Source organism: Monodelphis domestica, chromosome 1, assembly GCF_027887165.1.
Source record: "Monodelphis domestica isolate mMonDom1 chromosome 1, mMonDom1.pri, whole genome shotgun sequence".
Taxonomy (NCBI): Eukaryota; Metazoa; Chordata; class Mammalia; order Didelphimorphia; family Didelphidae; genus Monodelphis; species Monodelphis domestica.
In genome coordinates, this window is record NC_077227.1 from 650,062,261 (window position 1) to 650,079,307 (window position 17,047).

General features: G+C 37.6%; 1 protein-coding gene across 1 annotated transcript in view; it reads right to left on the reverse strand.

Annotated features, from left to right (window-relative positions):
* Positions 1-15,556: 15,556 nt before the first annotated feature.
* The window catches only part of C1H2orf73 (chromosome 1 C2orf73 homolog), a 56,235-nt gene continuing 54,744 nt past the window's right edge, over positions 15,557-17,047 (reverse strand). The window contains exon 5 of the mRNA XM_007476821.3: positions 15,557-16,710. Coding sequence (XP_007476883.1) covers positions 16,366-16,710 — 345 coding nt within the window. The 3' untranslated portion in view covers positions 15,557-16,365. The remainder of the gene's footprint in view (positions 16,711-17,047) is intronic.

Below are 17,047 nucleotides of genomic sequence, written 5' to 3' on the forward strand. Positions count from 1 at the left end.
TTTGTTTTTTTATCTTTCTTAAACTTTTTGGAAGGTGGCTGGTGTTTGTTGACAGACCTAATTGGGGTTGGTTTAAACACTGATTGGATTGGTTTTGATTGGGATGGATTGGGTTGGAACTTTGTGGGGTCGTTCTTATTAGTGGTAGTTATAGACAGTTATAGGTAGATATAGGCAATTTTAGGTAGTAATTATAGGTAATTAAAGGTAGTTATAGGATAACTAGTATAGACATTAGGAAATTTTTCTTTCTCTACCTCTTTCCTATATTTCTCTCCTTTATTCATTTTACTATATTCTTTTACTATCTCTATTTTAATTAAACTAAATTATTAATTCTTAAAAGCTGCTAGAAGTTTTTTTTTTCCTCTGGCTGAAAGGGATAATATTAATTTACAACTCTACTATATTTTCATTAAAACTTAAATTCTTAAAAACTGCTTTCTTATTTTGTTGAGACCTCTATTTTAACCCTTACAATGTCATAAAACAAATTTGGTGGACTCCTTTCCTTATTTTGCCAAATACTTTATATAGTACTGGGATTAATTGTTCTTTAAATGTTTGATAGGGTTCACTTATGAATCCATCTGGTCCTGGGGATTTTTTCTTAGGGAGCTCATTGATGGCTTGTTCAATTTCTTTTTCTAAGATGGGATTATTTAAGTATTCTGTTTCCTCTATTGCTAATTTAGGCAATTTATATTTTCATAAGTATTCACCTAGTTCACCTAAATTATCAGATTTATTGTCATATAATTGGGCAAAATAGCTCCTACTGATTGCTTTAATTTTTCTCTTCATTGGAGGTAAAATGACCCTTTTCATTTTTGATACTATTGATTCGATTCCCTTCTTTCCTTTTGTTAATCAAAATAATCAGTGCTTTAATCTAGTTTATTCTATTGTATTTCTCATGGAACACTTTTCTTCATTGGATTTTTGTGCTTCTTTTTCCAGTTGGCCAATTTTGCTTTTTTAAGCTGTTACTTTCTTTTTTGCATTACTTTCATTTCTTATTCCCATTTTTCTTCCACCTGTCTTACGTGATTTTTGAATTCCTTTGTGATTTTGTCCAGTGCCTAAGACCAATTTTCATTTTTCTTTGAAGTTTTGCATGTGGGTCCTTGAATCTCACAATCCCCTATTGACTATTCCTTGCTCTTTGTCTCCATGAAAATTTTAAATGGTTAGGGATTTCTTTTGTTGTTTGCTCATTTTCCTAGCCTTTTTTTTTTTTAGTCTATATACTGGGAGTTCTGAAAGCTGCTGATTCTGTCTCCTCTGCTGATGGCTTGGAGGACTCAGCAATCAGAGATATTTTGCCCTGGGCTAAGGGCTTCTGGACAGTGAAATCTTGAAAAGGCCAAACACTATGGACTTCTAGACCTCACTGCAAGTTGGTGCCAGGGCCTGGGACTTTAAGAGGGGCAATCTAGGATATACGGTGCTCTATTGTGTAAACCTTAAAATTTCTTAGACTTATAAATGTTGGAAATTTCACCATTGGGAAATTTCATACTTGAAAAATTTCCTACTGATAATCTATTGGAATGTGAACCCCCTTGGCATGGGAGGGTCCTTCTCCTCCCTACTTAAGATTACTTTAGGACAGAAACCTTTTGCTGAACAATGGAAAGGGCTTTGACCTATGCTTAAGCATAGAACAGGAAGTTCTTTGAGTCATGATTGATTTTAGAATTGATTCAATAGAGATACTTGGAATAACAGAACCAGGTCTTGCAATCTCCACACTACTCAGTCCTAACAGGATTTAGGAAGGGCTGCAGCATAGATCAAAATTTAATTATTTGAGAATATGACCTTCAACAGACATGTGCAAAGGGGCAGACCTCTGGGAGGTCCTCGGTTAAGCTAGAGCCACCATTGGCACAGGGAAGACATGGACAGTGATTGGTAGATGTGAGAACTGAGGGGAGGGAACGGATGGTTTCCTTAAAGATAGAGGGGTCTGAGGACTGAGGGGTGGTTGGAGAGGTTTTGCTCTGAGAGGTTGTGCTCTGAGAAGTTTTGCTCTGAAGGAGGCTGGAGGTGGAGGCCCCTGAGACTGTTTCTCCATTTTGGTCACGTGAGTGATAGGGACTGATCTCTTTTCTTTGCCTCAGCTATCTAAGGGCTTGGGCCTTTTGGCCCAGCCTAAACTGAGGGGGTATTTAAGCCCTATTCCCTTCTCTCCCCTTTTTCTCTCTCTATCTCTATCTGTAATACCTTTCTTCCTCCTGTTTGTAATTAAAACTCCATAAAAGGTTGACTGCTGACTTGAGTTTTCATTTAGGAATTACATAGCTGAATTCCTTGGCGACCTTAAATTAATATATATCAGTCTTTTAAAGTGATTTCCTTGTCACATTGTGGCTGACCACACGGGAGTCTAAAGAGTTCTCTCAATAAACTTCTGAAATTCCTTGCCTTTTTACTCTACCTTCTCACCACTTAGTCCCTTCGTGGTCGCCTTTTTGCAAAAGGTGGGATTTGAGCTGATACTTAAGGAAGCCAGGGAGCCAAAGAGGGAGAAATGAGGAAGGAGAATATTCTAGAAAATTAACCGCGTCACTAAAATTATATGGAATTGGAAGATAGTGTGCTTTGTTTAAGAAATAGCAAACAGGTCAGTGTCCCTGGATCAACTTCTTTCTCTCAATGTGTGCCCATGACAGAGGTCTGGCAAATTCATTATGCTGAGTCATTTTCACTCATGCCTAACAATTCCTAAACTTATTTGGTGTTTTCTTGTCAAAGATGCTGGGGTAGTTTGCCAATTTCTTCTTTGACTCATTTTATAGATGTGGAAACTGAGGCAAACAGGGTTAAGTGAGTTTCCCAGAGTCACACAACTAATGTCTGAGGCCAGATTTGAACTCCGGAAGATGAATCTTCCTGACTCCAGGTCCAGTGCTCTATCCATTGTGCTGCTTAGCTGCTTACAGTGGTGATAGGTGAGGGCAAAGAGGAGTCATTTGGTAACAAAATTAAAGGATGAAAAATATGTATCTAAAAAATACATTCCAATTCACTGGATACTGGGAGTTTTAGCCTCAAAGTTAAAATATACATGAACCATAAGATATGTGACTTTTGACAAGTTTGGATCTTTTATTGATATTGATATTTGAATAAAGGAACTGAAAATAAGTTTTTCTTATCCAAGCACCATTTTGTTTTTGGCCAAAATGACAAAATCCTAATATTTCTTTTACTCCACTGATACAAATTCACTTTAGTATTTTATTCTTCAAGGTTTTCATTTTGTCTTGAAATATCACAGTAAAAAGAAAAATGGGAAACTTGACCTTTTAGAACATAGTTTACTCTCTACATTTCCATTAATAGGAAGTCCAATAATTAAAACATAAATTCAGTTTCAATTATAGGAAAAATTTCAAGGTTAAAAAAAGTACTTCTCTTTTCAGCATTTTCCCCTTCTTTCCAGGCTCCTTAATGGGTAAATAAAATATCTGATAATTAATTAAAATATGATTTCTGGAATTTATGTCAATAACTCTGAACCAGAAGAAGATAATAAATTGGAAGTTTTAAAAAATACTAATTTTCTTTCATTTTTCCCTGAGTACTGGTTTGCCTCTTTTTAGTCAAGATAAAAATTTAGAATCATAGTTTTGTAGATTTGGAAAATATTAGAGATAGGGAGGTACATTTGAAACCACTTATTTTTTTATCTTTCTAATTTTACAAATTGGGAAACTGAAGCATAAAGGAATGAAGTAATTTGCCCAAAGTTACTCTGTCAGATCATCATTTATTTGTTTGTTTATTTTATATATATATATATATGTATATATATATATATATATATATATATATATTAAAGTATCCCAGAACCAGGTTAAGAACACAAGTGTCCTAAATGTTAATTCAGAGTTCTTTCTCTCATATTATCTTGCAATTTCTTGTCATTCCTTGTAAGGAATCTAGAAAGAATACTGTGACATAAAAGAGAATAGACTCGGTGTGAGAGACAGAATGGAGGGGAGTGGAAATATTTCTGGAATGGATCTCTATAAACTCTTGGAGCATTGATTTCTTCATCTGTAAATTGGGGATAATAATATCTGTAGAGATGGGGTATTAGTCACAATTTCATAAGACTGTTTTGAGGATTAGATTAAACAAGACCATTTTTGTGTATGTGTTTGTGTAGGGTGGGGATATTATGTTCTTGGTTGGGACAAACCATATTCTGTTGAGGATAATATTCACCATAATTCTGTATCTGTACAAGAACTCAACAAATATCAGTTTTTCATAGGAAGTCCATTGGGAAACAATCAGATGAGATGCAGTGATTTATAGACATGAGGAGGAGAGAAAATGGTCATGGAGCTAGTGGCTGTTCCTTGATGGCATTTTCTCCCATCAGTATTGGTGGACACTGAGAGGCTCTCTCCCTCCTCCACCTCCTATACCCAAACTCAGCATAGAATTGGGTAGACACAGAAGAGCTAAAATAAGATTAGGCTTTGTTATTTTGGGAGGGTAAAGGAATATTTAATATAGTACAGAGTTAAGAATTAGATAGTTAGAAATATAACAAATTATATCTAGAAGGTATCATTAAAAATGCAGGTTGCATTTTTACAAGGCGAAAAGGGAGGATTTGTGGAAGAGAGAAATTGAGAATGATTTTGTGATAGCTGAGTGAAGGCTGTCAGTCAAAGGAGAGGATTCTGATTTGGAATGTTACCTGGAAAGGCAGTTTGGAGCCAGACCAACTGTGGGCGGTGTGTTCTCCTGGTTGCCTTGTACCAGGGAAGGAAGGAGCTGATTTCTCTCTTGGACTTTGGAAATCAAGCTGGAGGTGGCCTGGTGACTTTGAAGCAGAAGAAGGAAGAATAATAGTTCAGATATCTCTCTGACTTACTCTGTTTATGATAGTGACTGAACTGCCACACCTATCAATCATTCCTCTCACTTTGAACTTTATCCCAATATCCTCCAACCTGTAGTATAGGGAAATCCCCAACCCTCTTACCTCCATTCTCTATCCTTTCCTGTCTTCCCCAAATAAACCCCTTACTTAAGATAATGAAGAGAAAGAGTATTTCATTTGAAATATCATAGCTCACCCTGAGTGATTTAGAGAAACCAAAAAAGGAAGGGGGGAGGGAAGCTGAAGAGGCTGAAGAAGAGGGAGGCTGGGAGAGAGGGAGGAAAAGGGAGGATGGGAGGGTAGGCAAAAGAGAAGCTAAGTACCTGATCTGCTAGTTATCAATTACCCATTAAATATACCCCCTTATTGTCATCTATTACAACCCCTATTAATGCTGATACTTGGGCTGTTGGGCATTAAATAATATTTTGGCAGCCATTGAAGCCTTCTTCCAACTCTAGCCTGTCCCAGACTTTAGTACCTTGGTGCAGATGGCACCTGGGCAACCCTTCAGGCTTTGCCCTTTCCATGCTGGAAGACAATGAGTGCAGACTGATTCAGCAGCAGAGATGATAATGTTCTAGTCACCAAGACACAGAACCTTCAGATTTCACCAGATCAAAAAGTCACAAACTATTTCTGTGCCCCTGGATTGAGTGCCACACTGATTTAGGAGCGAAGAGTTGGGGAAACCTAGGCTTGCAAGCTTTCATCACTGGACATTCAGGAGAACTTGGGGGGGGGATGAATGATGTGAATTTTTGCTGTTTATATTCCTTTTCATGTTGTTTGCTTCTTTTAGAAAATGTCCATTTCCATGATTGTGATTTTGTCATGCCATTTTGGCTGGTTGAAATTAAGAGAGAAAATGAGGGTTCAGGAACAATAGAACATGACCTTAAATAGGTGTTAAATCCCTACCTGTAGCATTTAGGGGTGTAGCACACATAAAATGATTTGCAAATCTTAAAATAGTAATGTAAGTAATGATTAGGGGAAGGAAATACAAATTAGCACTTTCCTGAATTGTATGGACTATACATTCAACTGTCTCCCTCCTTCTCATAACTTTGCAGAGGGCCGGCTGCCAAATTTCAGAGCTTTCTTATCCCAAAGCATTCCATTCTGGATCTAGTGTCCTCACCTCTAGAGGCAATAAGTCCTCTGCGGGGCTTGCCTCTGAACTCTCCTAGTAATGGCATGTTTGTAATGCCCTGGACACATGTGAAGAACAACTGTTACAACAGGTGTTAATCTCTTAGTTATGCAAAGCTTTACATGTTCAAATAGGCAAACTTGTTTGTTTGTAACAAAATGGGGGGACAGTATTTCTCCTAAAGAGCATTAGACTACAACTAGAGAAACCAAGGTGAATTCATCCCAGGGCGCAAGTTATGTTTCGGCACTCAGTTTTTCTCCTCTCCCCTCCCCTCCCCTCTCCCCTCCCCTCCCCTCTCCCCTCCCCTCCCCTCCCCTCCCCTCTCCCCTCCCCTCCCCTCCCCTCCCCTCCCCTCCCCTCCTCTCCTCTCCTCTCCTCTCCTCTCCTCTCCTCTCCTGTTTTCTGGAAAGAAAAAGAGAGTTTGGGGACAAACAGAACGATGTAGAGTTTTTTTCAAAGAAGATGAAATAAAGTATATTTATTTTTATTCCCTTTATATACCATCTCAGATTATCTCTGACAGAAGACTCCTGCTGATTTTTTCTCTTCCATTTGTCTGTTCTCCACATAACATTTAATTTACCATTTAATGTACCATTCAAACCCTGATAGATAGACCACCAGATAGACAGATAGGTACACAAACACACAGATAGATAAATAGATAGATAGATAGATAGATAGATAGATAGATAGATAGATAGATAGAAAGATAGACAGAAAGAAAGAAAGATATAGATCGATAGACAGAAAGAAAGATATAGATAGATAGACAGAAAGATAGATATGGATGGATAGATAGACAGATGATAGATTAGATAGATAGATAAAAAGATAGATTAGCTAGATAGATAAAAATGGATAGACAGACAGAAAGATAGATTGACAGAAAGATGTGGATAGATAGATAGATAGATTAGATAGTTAAAAAGATAGATAGATAAACAGAAAGATATGGACAGATAGATAATAGACAGATATATAAATAGATAGAGAGATAATTAAGCCCTTACTATGTTCCCAGCATAATACTAAGGCCTGGGATACAAATCCAATGGAACAGGAAAGTCCTGCCTTTGGAAGCTTATATTCTAATGAAAGAAAAACAAACTATCAAAAGGGAGCTTTAAAGGTAGGGTGATATATACCCAGGCATGGATATGGAGGAAAGGTGAAGTGGGGGCGTACAACCAGGCAAAATAAAGGGAAAATTTAGTCTATCAAAGCTCACAATTGTTCCAAGGGTGGAGTCTGAGATTCTAGTCCAGAGGAGGTGGATGCTGGCTTGAGTTTAGAAAATATGGCAATAATTGCGTCTTCTTCAACTTCTCTCCCAACCTGGCCTAGCCATTATTGGCATTCTAAAGTTGAGGAATTGTTTAGTGGTAGTCTTTTTGTCCTTAACTGGATAGAATCAACTACCCATGCATAAGCACGAAAACTAATTTAGCAACCTATCAAAACTTTTAAAACTCTTTGGGAGAAAGACAAAAGAAAACAAAATCTTAAAAAAAAATTAAGGTCACTCTTTGGGCTCTGCAGAATTTTTTCAGAACCTCATAGAGGAACAGACTAAATGTCTGTCATAACATACTTTAAAAAGAAAAAATAGGGAGAGATGAGAAGCTCCCTTTCATCCAAGGAATCTTTGAAAATCCTGACTTGGGTGGAGTGACATTTGCTAACAATAAAAACAGTCCACTTGGCAGACATTTATGACTACAGCATTCAGGCTACAACAACAGCAAGTATACCCTAAGGAATCCTCCTCTAAAGACAGCCAGGAAGTTAGCTAGAACTTTAGGAACCGAAATTCTGGCCTCTGTCTGTTATGTCACAAACTCGTACTCCACCCAAATCACAAGGGTTTGAGGCTCCAGTAAGAGAGGCTTTATCCTCCTCAGTACCCAAGGGATGACTATTTCCCTTCATTTGACATTGACCAGGGACTTCTCTGTAAGAGTCAATAGGCAACCATTAAATTTTTTTTTTAAATAAAAATTTGAAGTTCATTGACCTGCTTTTGACTCCTGTTTTTAGGATTCACTCCACATCTCCAGAATTCTTTTACATACTCCCCTGAGCTAATTGCTGTTCCCTAAACCCAGAACTCTATCTCATACCTCCATACTTTTGCTAAGCATGTACCCTCATGACTAGAATGCACTCCTTCCTCAGCAGGGCTTCATAAAATTTCTAGCTTCCTTCAGAGCTCTATCCATGTACCACTCTAGTTGTTAGAGTATTCTCTGAAAACTATCTTGAATTTATTTATATTGACTCATTTGACCAGTCTAGTAGAAACGCAAACTCCTTGAGGGCAAATCCTAGTTTTTGTTTCTGCTTTTGTCACAGTTGGTGTGCTTGGTGAGTTGAACTGGATCCAGGTTTCTCTCCCAGTCCACATTCTGCAGTTGGAAGTCTTACTTTATGAAAAGCAAAGAGCTCTTCCAATGTTCCAGAATAGCAAGGGCACAAGGTTCTGAAATCCTCCATGCTGCTTGATGTAGGTAGGAAGCGGCAGAGAGTCTTACTCCCTCTCATCTTCCCTCTTCTGGTTTTTATCTTTATACAAGGCTACCAACAGATTAGAGAGAAGTAGAGATTGAAGAACTATGGAGCTGTCTTCAGTCTTCAACTGTCTGAATTTATTGATAGGGAGCCGGACTTTCCCACTCAATAGTCTACACTGGTGCTTTCATTGACATTGTGGAGAGGGAACAAACCTATGTTTTGCTTTAAATTGATATAAGGGACTTTGGGGTAAGGAAACTCCTTTTACCACTTGTCAGAGTTGGGATTTGAACCCAAGTGTTTCTCTGGTTTAGAGTGCAGCTGACACTGCCTCCCCATTACTGAGTTACTTCCATAATACTAGTCACCTTTTAACGTCTCTCCAAGGAAAAAGAAGAAATGAAAATGAAACTGCAGAAAAAGACTGCAGACAAATTGTGGATTTGTACTCTTAGATGCCATTTCTTTACCTAAAGTTCCCCACACCAGCAAAGTCACAGACCAAGAAGGAACCAAAAGCAATTCTGGAATTCCTTGGGATCAAACCAACCATTTATTTCTTTGGAAATTTCAGCATTATTTCATCCCAACTTTATCACTGATTGAAGTGACTAATCCTAGAACAGAGTAACTTTACTTGTGATTATTTCCAGCTGAAATATTAAGAGGAAGTGGTTCTCTCCCCTTAAGAACTGTTTTGCTTTTCTATTTGTATCCCCAGCACTAAAGTAGAGTGCTTTGTAAATAGTAAGGACTTAATAAAGGCTTTTTCATTCAGCCATTCATTCATTCATAATCTAGAAATTCATCTCTTACTAAGCTTAAAAGAAAAAGTAAGATTTCATAGATTTAAATATTTTGTGGGGTTCTATAATTTTCCCTTTCGTTGCTTGAAGATAAATGGAGTTATTTTAATGAATGTTTTTCTTATTGCTACACCTATTGTCTTAGGACTTTAGCTGTTCTATTGGGTTAATCTAATGGAAAGCAATGAGTAACTGTTTTAAAAATAGCCTTTTCCATCATAAGGATCCCAATTTAGAAATGCTTCTGCACTTTCAATTAAATTTACAAATTTTGATTTATTATATGGATCAGATGATATTTAATAATTATAGAGAAATTTGACAGTAATTTACAGCGCATATGATTACTTTTGGTCCAAAAATGTATTTGAACCAAGAAATGTTATATAAGAAAATCATACAACTCTAAGGAGACTCAAAGGTTAAAAAAGGGGGCAACTGGGTGGCTCAGTGGATTGAGAGCCAGGCTTAGAGACTGGAGGTCCTAGGTTCAAATGTGGCCTCAGACACTTCCCACGTGTGTGACCCTGGGCAAGTCACTTAACCCCCATTGGGTAGCCCTTACCACTCTTCTGCCTTGGAACCAATACACAGTAGTGATTCCAAGACGGAAGGTAAGGGTTTTTTTTTTTAAGTTTAATAAAGCATTTTTAATGTAACTTTTATAGTTAGAAAATCTTGAACTCCTAAAACTATATTACCCAGAATGTTTTTCCCTTTGTGCATGTTTGAGTCTTCACAGAATTGTTTATAAGTTCTGTAGCTCCTCCCTATTGCTCGCTTCTCTCACCACTGGGAACTGGGTTAGCTAGCTTTTTTACTTTAGTTATTATTAATAAACTTTAAAAATATAATAGTTATTATATATTAATTTTAATCTTAACAAACTACAAGATACATGTACAAAAAAACACTTTAAAAAGCCAGTTAACAAGGTGATTTTTTAAAAGCTGATTTTGTTACAAAATCATAAATAACTACTTATTACTACTTTTCTGAAATAGTTTCCCAGTAGACTTCAACATGCCATGAGAAATAGTGTTGATTTCTTTAGTCTCCATCATTTGTAACATTCAATGATTATCTACTTCACATGGCATCACCAATATTCCACCTTCCTGGGTGAATTTTTGCTCACCATTTTGATAATTATGGGGATAGAGAGGTGGGAGGGCCACAGAGAGAGTAAGAGACCCCAACTTGCCAACCTTGCTCTTTCAATGTATGTGTCTTAATATGTTTACTCCTGGATTGTTTATATATTTCACAGGTTTTTTTTTTTAACTGAAGTTACCATTTCCTGCTAGTTTTTATCACAATAAGTGGCTCAGATCATGCCGGTCCAACATGAAGAGACTTTATCAGATCTCAAAAATGTATTTACCCCGAGGAAGAAGGATACTGACTGGGTAGGTAGGTAGTAAGTTGGACAGGCTATTTGGGTGCTTTATGTTTCTGCATTTGTTCCTGGGTTCCTATAAATCTTTTGCACCTTATGCATTTTTCTGGTAAGTGAAATAAAATATTATGTTATATGTGGGTCTGTCTTTTGGGAAAATGAGGAACAAGTAATTTTGTTGTTGTTCAGCCATTTCAGACTCTTTGTGACTCCATTTGGGATTTCTTGGCAAAGATACTGGGGTGGTTTGCCATTTTGTTTTCCAGTTCATTTTGCAGATGAGGAACTGAGGCAAATGGGGTTCAGTGACTTGCCCAGGATTACATGGCCAGTAAGCATGAGTCCAGACTTGACCTCAGAAAGATGAGTCTCACTGACTCCAGGCCCAGTGCTCTGAACATTGTATGACTGAGCTGCTCTTGAAATGAATATGCAAGCTTTATTTTGGAGATTTCCTGAGACCAAAACTCTGGGGAGAGATCAAGAATGAAAGAGAAAAAAATTTCCTTTCAGTGTCAAGCCTCCAGGATTGGATCTGGTGAAACTAAAAGGTGATGAGACTTTTGTCTTAGAGGCTACTAGGTCATAGGTTACCCAAACAATCCTGACAAAGTATTGCTTTAGTCAAGTCAACAAGCATTTATTAAGTGCCTTCTATGTGCCAGGCACTAAATTAAGCTTTGGGGATAGAAAGAAAGGCCAGAAAGAATCTCTGCTCTTAAGAAGCTCAGAGTTCTATAGTAGAAATAACACACCAATTACTGTGTACAAACAAGATAAATACAGAAAATATTGGAGCTAATCAATAGAAAGAAGGCATTAGCCTTATGGAGGGATGAGGAAAGGCTTCTTGTAGAAGGTGGACTTTTAGCTGGTATCTGAAGGAAGCCACAGAAGCCAGGTGGAGATGAAGAGGGAGAGAATTCAAAGCACAGAGGACAGTCAGTGAAGATGGCCAGAATCCAAAGATGATGTCTTTTGAGAGGGACAGTAATAAGGTGAGTGTTAGTGAATTGTAAAATATTTGAGGGGGATGTCAGGTGTCAGAAAATTGAAATGGTAGGGAAAATGCAGGTTATGAAAGATTTTAAATGACAGGATTTAATTTTATTCTGAAAGTAATAGGGAGTCATTGGAGATTATTCAGTTTTATAACAGTTAAAATTTGGGAAAACTGAGGCAGGTAGAAATTAGTTTCTCTCTGCAAGGAGTATGATATTTTTAGAGGTTTATTAAAGGTTGAGAATTTAAGAAAAAAACAAATAAAAAAGGCACGTGCCAGGTGGGCTGAGAGGTCCAATTCAATTTCACTCACATCATGAGACTCCTCTGCTTGCCAGCGGAAACAGGAAGAGAAGAGGGCCCCGCCAACTGCGGAGACCCTTTAAATCATAATTTGCTCTCAACCCAGGTGAGAATTCAGTGAGATTACAAAGCATTCTGGGGAAGTGGAGCAAGGACTTCTGGGGATTGAAGTCCTGGATTCAAGTCTCCATTTTTACAGTTTGGAGGGAGTGACATGGCCAGATCTGTGCTTTAGAAAGATGATTTTGGCAGGTACGTGGCTGATGATTTGAAATAGGAAGACATGCCAGGGAGATCAATCAACAGGGTATTTCAATACTCCAAGGCAGTGGCAATGAGAGAGGGCAATATGCAAGGGATTGGGAAGGTACAATCCTCAGGACTTGGCAGCATGTTGGATATGAAGGGTAAGAGAGTCAGGAGTGAAGGATGTCATCTAGGTGGCAAATTTAGGTACCAGGAACCTGGAAGGATCTTTGACAGTAAGACGGAAGTTTGGAAGTGGGGAGGCATTTATGGGGAAAGGCAATAAGTTTAGTCTTGTTTTTGATGAGTTTTAGATATCAATGGACCATCCAGTCAGTTGGAAATGTGAGGTTGGAGTTCAGAAGAGAAGTTAAGGCTGAATAAGTAGATTTGAGAATCAGTATAAAAATGAAAGAATTAAATTGAGAGGAACTGATTAGATCATCAAGTAAAATAGAATAGAGGGAGAAGAAGAGAGGGCCAAAGACAGGGCCCTAGAAGACAGCCATAGTTAGTGAGTAGGAACCTGGAAAAAGATACATCAAAGAGAATGAAGAATATTCAGGTAAGTAGAACCAGGATTGAGCAGTGCCACAAAAAACCAGCGAGAATATGGAGAAGAGGGTGATTGGCAGTGTCAAAGGCTACAGAGAAGTAAAAAAAAAAAGATGGGAATTGAGAAAAGGTCATTAACGTTGTTATTATTTTTTAAATAGAATTTATTTATTTGATTAATTTGGGATATTTTTCTATGGTTCCATGATTCATGTTCTTTCTCTCCCCTTCTCCCTCCCCACTCCCATAGCTAGTGAGCAATTCCACTGGGTTTTACATGTGTCATTGATCAAGACCCAATTCCATATTATTAATATTTGCAATTGGGCAATTATTTCGAGTCTACATCTCTAACAATGGTAACTTTAAAGAGAGTAATTTCAATTGAATGCTGAGGTCAGAAACCAGACTACAAGGAGTGTAAAAGAAACTGGAGAGAAGGAAGCAGATAGTTTTTTTTTCAAGAATTATAACCATGAAAGGCAACAGCAATATAGGGTGACAACAAATGGGGATTGGTGGCATAAATCAGGATTTTTAGGAATGGGGGAGGCATGGGCATATTTGAAAGTAATAGAGAAGCAGCCAGCAGATAGGGAAGGATTGAATATTAATGAAAAATGGGGATGATAGAGGGGACAATTTTCTGGAGATGGTAGGATGGAATGGGGTCATTTATGGATCTACCTTGGCATAGAGAAAGGCGACCTCTTCATGTGAGGAGTTTTCAAAGGCATCTGAGTGATGTGAGACGAGGAGAGAAAAAGGAGTTCTTGAGGATTTTTTTCCATTGAAATATGAGACAAAATTCTCAGCTGGGAGGGTAGGGAGTGAGAACTATGAGAAGTCTGAAGATGTACCAAAAGGTTAGGATTTGTTTGGTGAGTGGGATAATAAGTCAATTAGGGATGTGTAAAAAGATTGCATTGCTGCATCGGGGGTCCAGTTGAGATTATGTCACATAAATAGAAATTAGAAAGTGGATCCCATCCACCAGGATCAATTCAACAGCACTTGAGTAGGAGTGAAAGCAGTGAATGTTGGAAGAAATCCTCAGCTGAGATTTGGCTGGGAAAGATTGGTGACAGGATAAGGGAGAAAAGAATTTGAAAGAAGAGGACGATGTAGAGTTGAATTGCTTTATTAAAGAGGTCAAGATGAGAGAGGAAAGTGTAGCTAGTGCATGAAAAATGGCCTGGGGAAGAACCAAGGGTCTGAAAACAGTGAAAGGGGTTGGGTAGCTTCCGAGTAGGAGATTGGAGTTGGAGGTGGGAAGGAGAGATGAGAGATGAAAATTACTGGTGTAAACATATCGGTATTTATCCTTAAAAACCTTCTTTTTGAACTATTTTCATGGACTAGATGTCAGGAGAACTGGGTTCTAGTCCTGGTTCTACTATAACCTAGGTGTATAATTTTATGAATTTAGTTTTTTGTAAAAGAGGGATGTTAAAAATTATACAGTCTTAGAGGGATGATAAAAGCTGTGAAAATGTTTTGAAGCATACAAAGATATATGAAGGTAAAATGCTAGTTTATTGGTAATGCTAGGGTTAGATATTCATTGATCAGAATTCTGCTTATAGTTGTACCATTCAGTCAACAAATATCTTAGCCATTCTCTGATGGATTCTTTCTGGTGGCCAGTTCATTACTACCATTAAAACTGTGGCTCTAAATATTGCCCGTATGAGGCCTTTCCCTTTTGCTCATCTCTTTGAAGGATGCGCTTAAAAATGGTATTTTGTTGTTGTTGATTTTCTCAATATCCTCTAACTTCCTGAGAGCTATTATTCTATGAATATTTAAATAAACTGGTGGTTGTTTAGTCATTTTCAGTTGGGTGTGATCCTTCATGACACCTTTTTGATCTTTTTTTGACAAACATACTGGTACAGTTTACCATTTCCTTTTTCTACTCATTTTATGAATGAGGAAATTGAGGTAAATGTAGTTAAGTGACTTGCCCAGGGTCACACAGCTAGCAAGTGTCCGAGGCCAGACTGAACTCAGGTCTCTCTGACTCCAGGCCTGGCACTTCAGCCACTATGCCACTTAGCTGCCCCTTAAATGAGATTAGGTGGAACCTTACTGAAAAATCTAAGACCTTTATGTATTATGTGTAACTCACAATTAATTATAAAATTTAAAAATATTAATTCTTATTGTCAGGTAATAATGACTATAATGAACTATAGGGCTCTCAAAATGAATAGCTAACCATAGCTGTCAAAGGAAAGGAAATATTACTCTAATGGGTTTATTAGAAATTTTTGGATAGGAGCTTATTTTAAATAGTATGATATAATCTAGAGCAGCATCATTAGTCAAATAAAAAATAAATACATAAAATTGTCTATATTATAACTGCTTCTACTATTTAAATTGCCTTTTACCATATTTTGCAAATGCTGTATATCTGTTTAGAGGGGGCTTGAGCTCAATCTTGTGTGTTAAAGCATTGCATAAATAATAATAAATACTACTAGTAAGAGAACAAGTTTAGATATTAAAACTATGAACATGATGGTTTTCAAATAACCAACTTTTGAAAAATAAACATTACATGATTTTGTATTTTACTGGTTTCTTCTATGGTGGGTCATTGTCTTGTTAACTACTATTTTTATCACACAGTAGCCATAAAATGAAGGAACAAGATATTTTCTTTTAAAAGCCCACTTTCATTTATTTATTTATTTTCATTTGATTTAATTTTTAGTTTAAATTCTCTTCCCTTTTCCCCATCCACTGAGAAGGAAGACTAGGAAAAAACAAAAGCTGTTACAAAATGCATATAGTCATATAAAATATATTCTTGAAATAGTGATATCAAAAAGAAAGAGAGAAAGAGGAAAAAAAAGGAAGATAATAAGCTTCAATTTGTCCTGAGGCCATCATTTCTACCTCTGGAGATGGGCAGCATGTTTCCTTTTCATTTCTGATGTCAAAATAGTCATTAATAACCTCACATAGCCCTTTCTAGTTTCCAAAATGCTTTCTTACCCATGGTATTCTCCCTGAGGTGTAGATATTTTTATCTCATTTCTATCAACAAGAAAGGTCTGGTAAGAGAAAGTAAGGGATTTTGCCATTATTGTTAGGTGAGATACTCTGATTCTAAGTTCGGTGGTATTGTATTGTTGTAAAATGTCTGATTTCAAAAAGGAAACAGAGTAGTTCATGGCACTAGCAATCAAATGCCTCTCTGAAAAAGTTATGTCATCCTTGAAGGATATTTGTTTTTCAGAAAACAAAATATAGCACTGTTTTGTTTTTTTAACTCAAAGGAGTATTCCATTCTCTCTAAAAATAAGCTAGGCTCAGCTTGTATTTGTGGTTATTGGTACTGGAAAAGCAAACATAGGTGTCGGTATAGTGATTCTCGATTCTTTCCATTTCAGGAATAACGGGAGTATCGGTGACTGGGTTATCTGTGGTGGGTAACCTATCTGGTGATTTCTCAAAAACTCTATTTGGATAGTGAATATAAAGAATCCTCCTGGGTGGGAGGGAGATAATTTGCTTCATCTGTCAGAGAAATGTGTGGACTCCTGGTTTCCTTCCCAGGAGGTGTGAGGTTTGCCTTGGCTCCTTCTTTGGAGTCTGTTTCTGATAAGTGATTTTCAGACATCAGTGACCTTTGAGAATGGGGCTGGTAGAGACAGGTTGAGCTCGTCGAGCTTGATGATGAGTGTCCTTTCTCTATCCTGGCCTGTTCTGGCAAGCGGGACCCTGGAGCGAATGCTTCTTTTCCACTGGGATTTGTTGACCCTCTCGTTGGTGGTACCTCTGGCTGCAAAAATGCTCCGTGACGCTGGAAAGGGAAACAAGGCTGACATTAACCAGGGGCGCCCAAGCAGCTAGGAGATGCAGCCCGGAGCTCAAGTGTTGGCAGTGCATCCATTTGTTTCTCTGCCATCCTCTTTGAGAACTAGGACTATCAGTCTAGGTTCCATTACCAAAAAGCAAAGGAATAGTGACGAGTCTGTCAGGATTTTTTATTGATAAAACAAGAGCCTGACTGAAAAGCGCAGAGAAAAAAAGGCAAAGAAAATACATCTTCCTATGGTTCAGACATGTTTTGTCTCTAGGACTGTATAACTTGCATATGGTTTCCCTGTACACAGGGCAAGATATGTCAGGTTTAATTT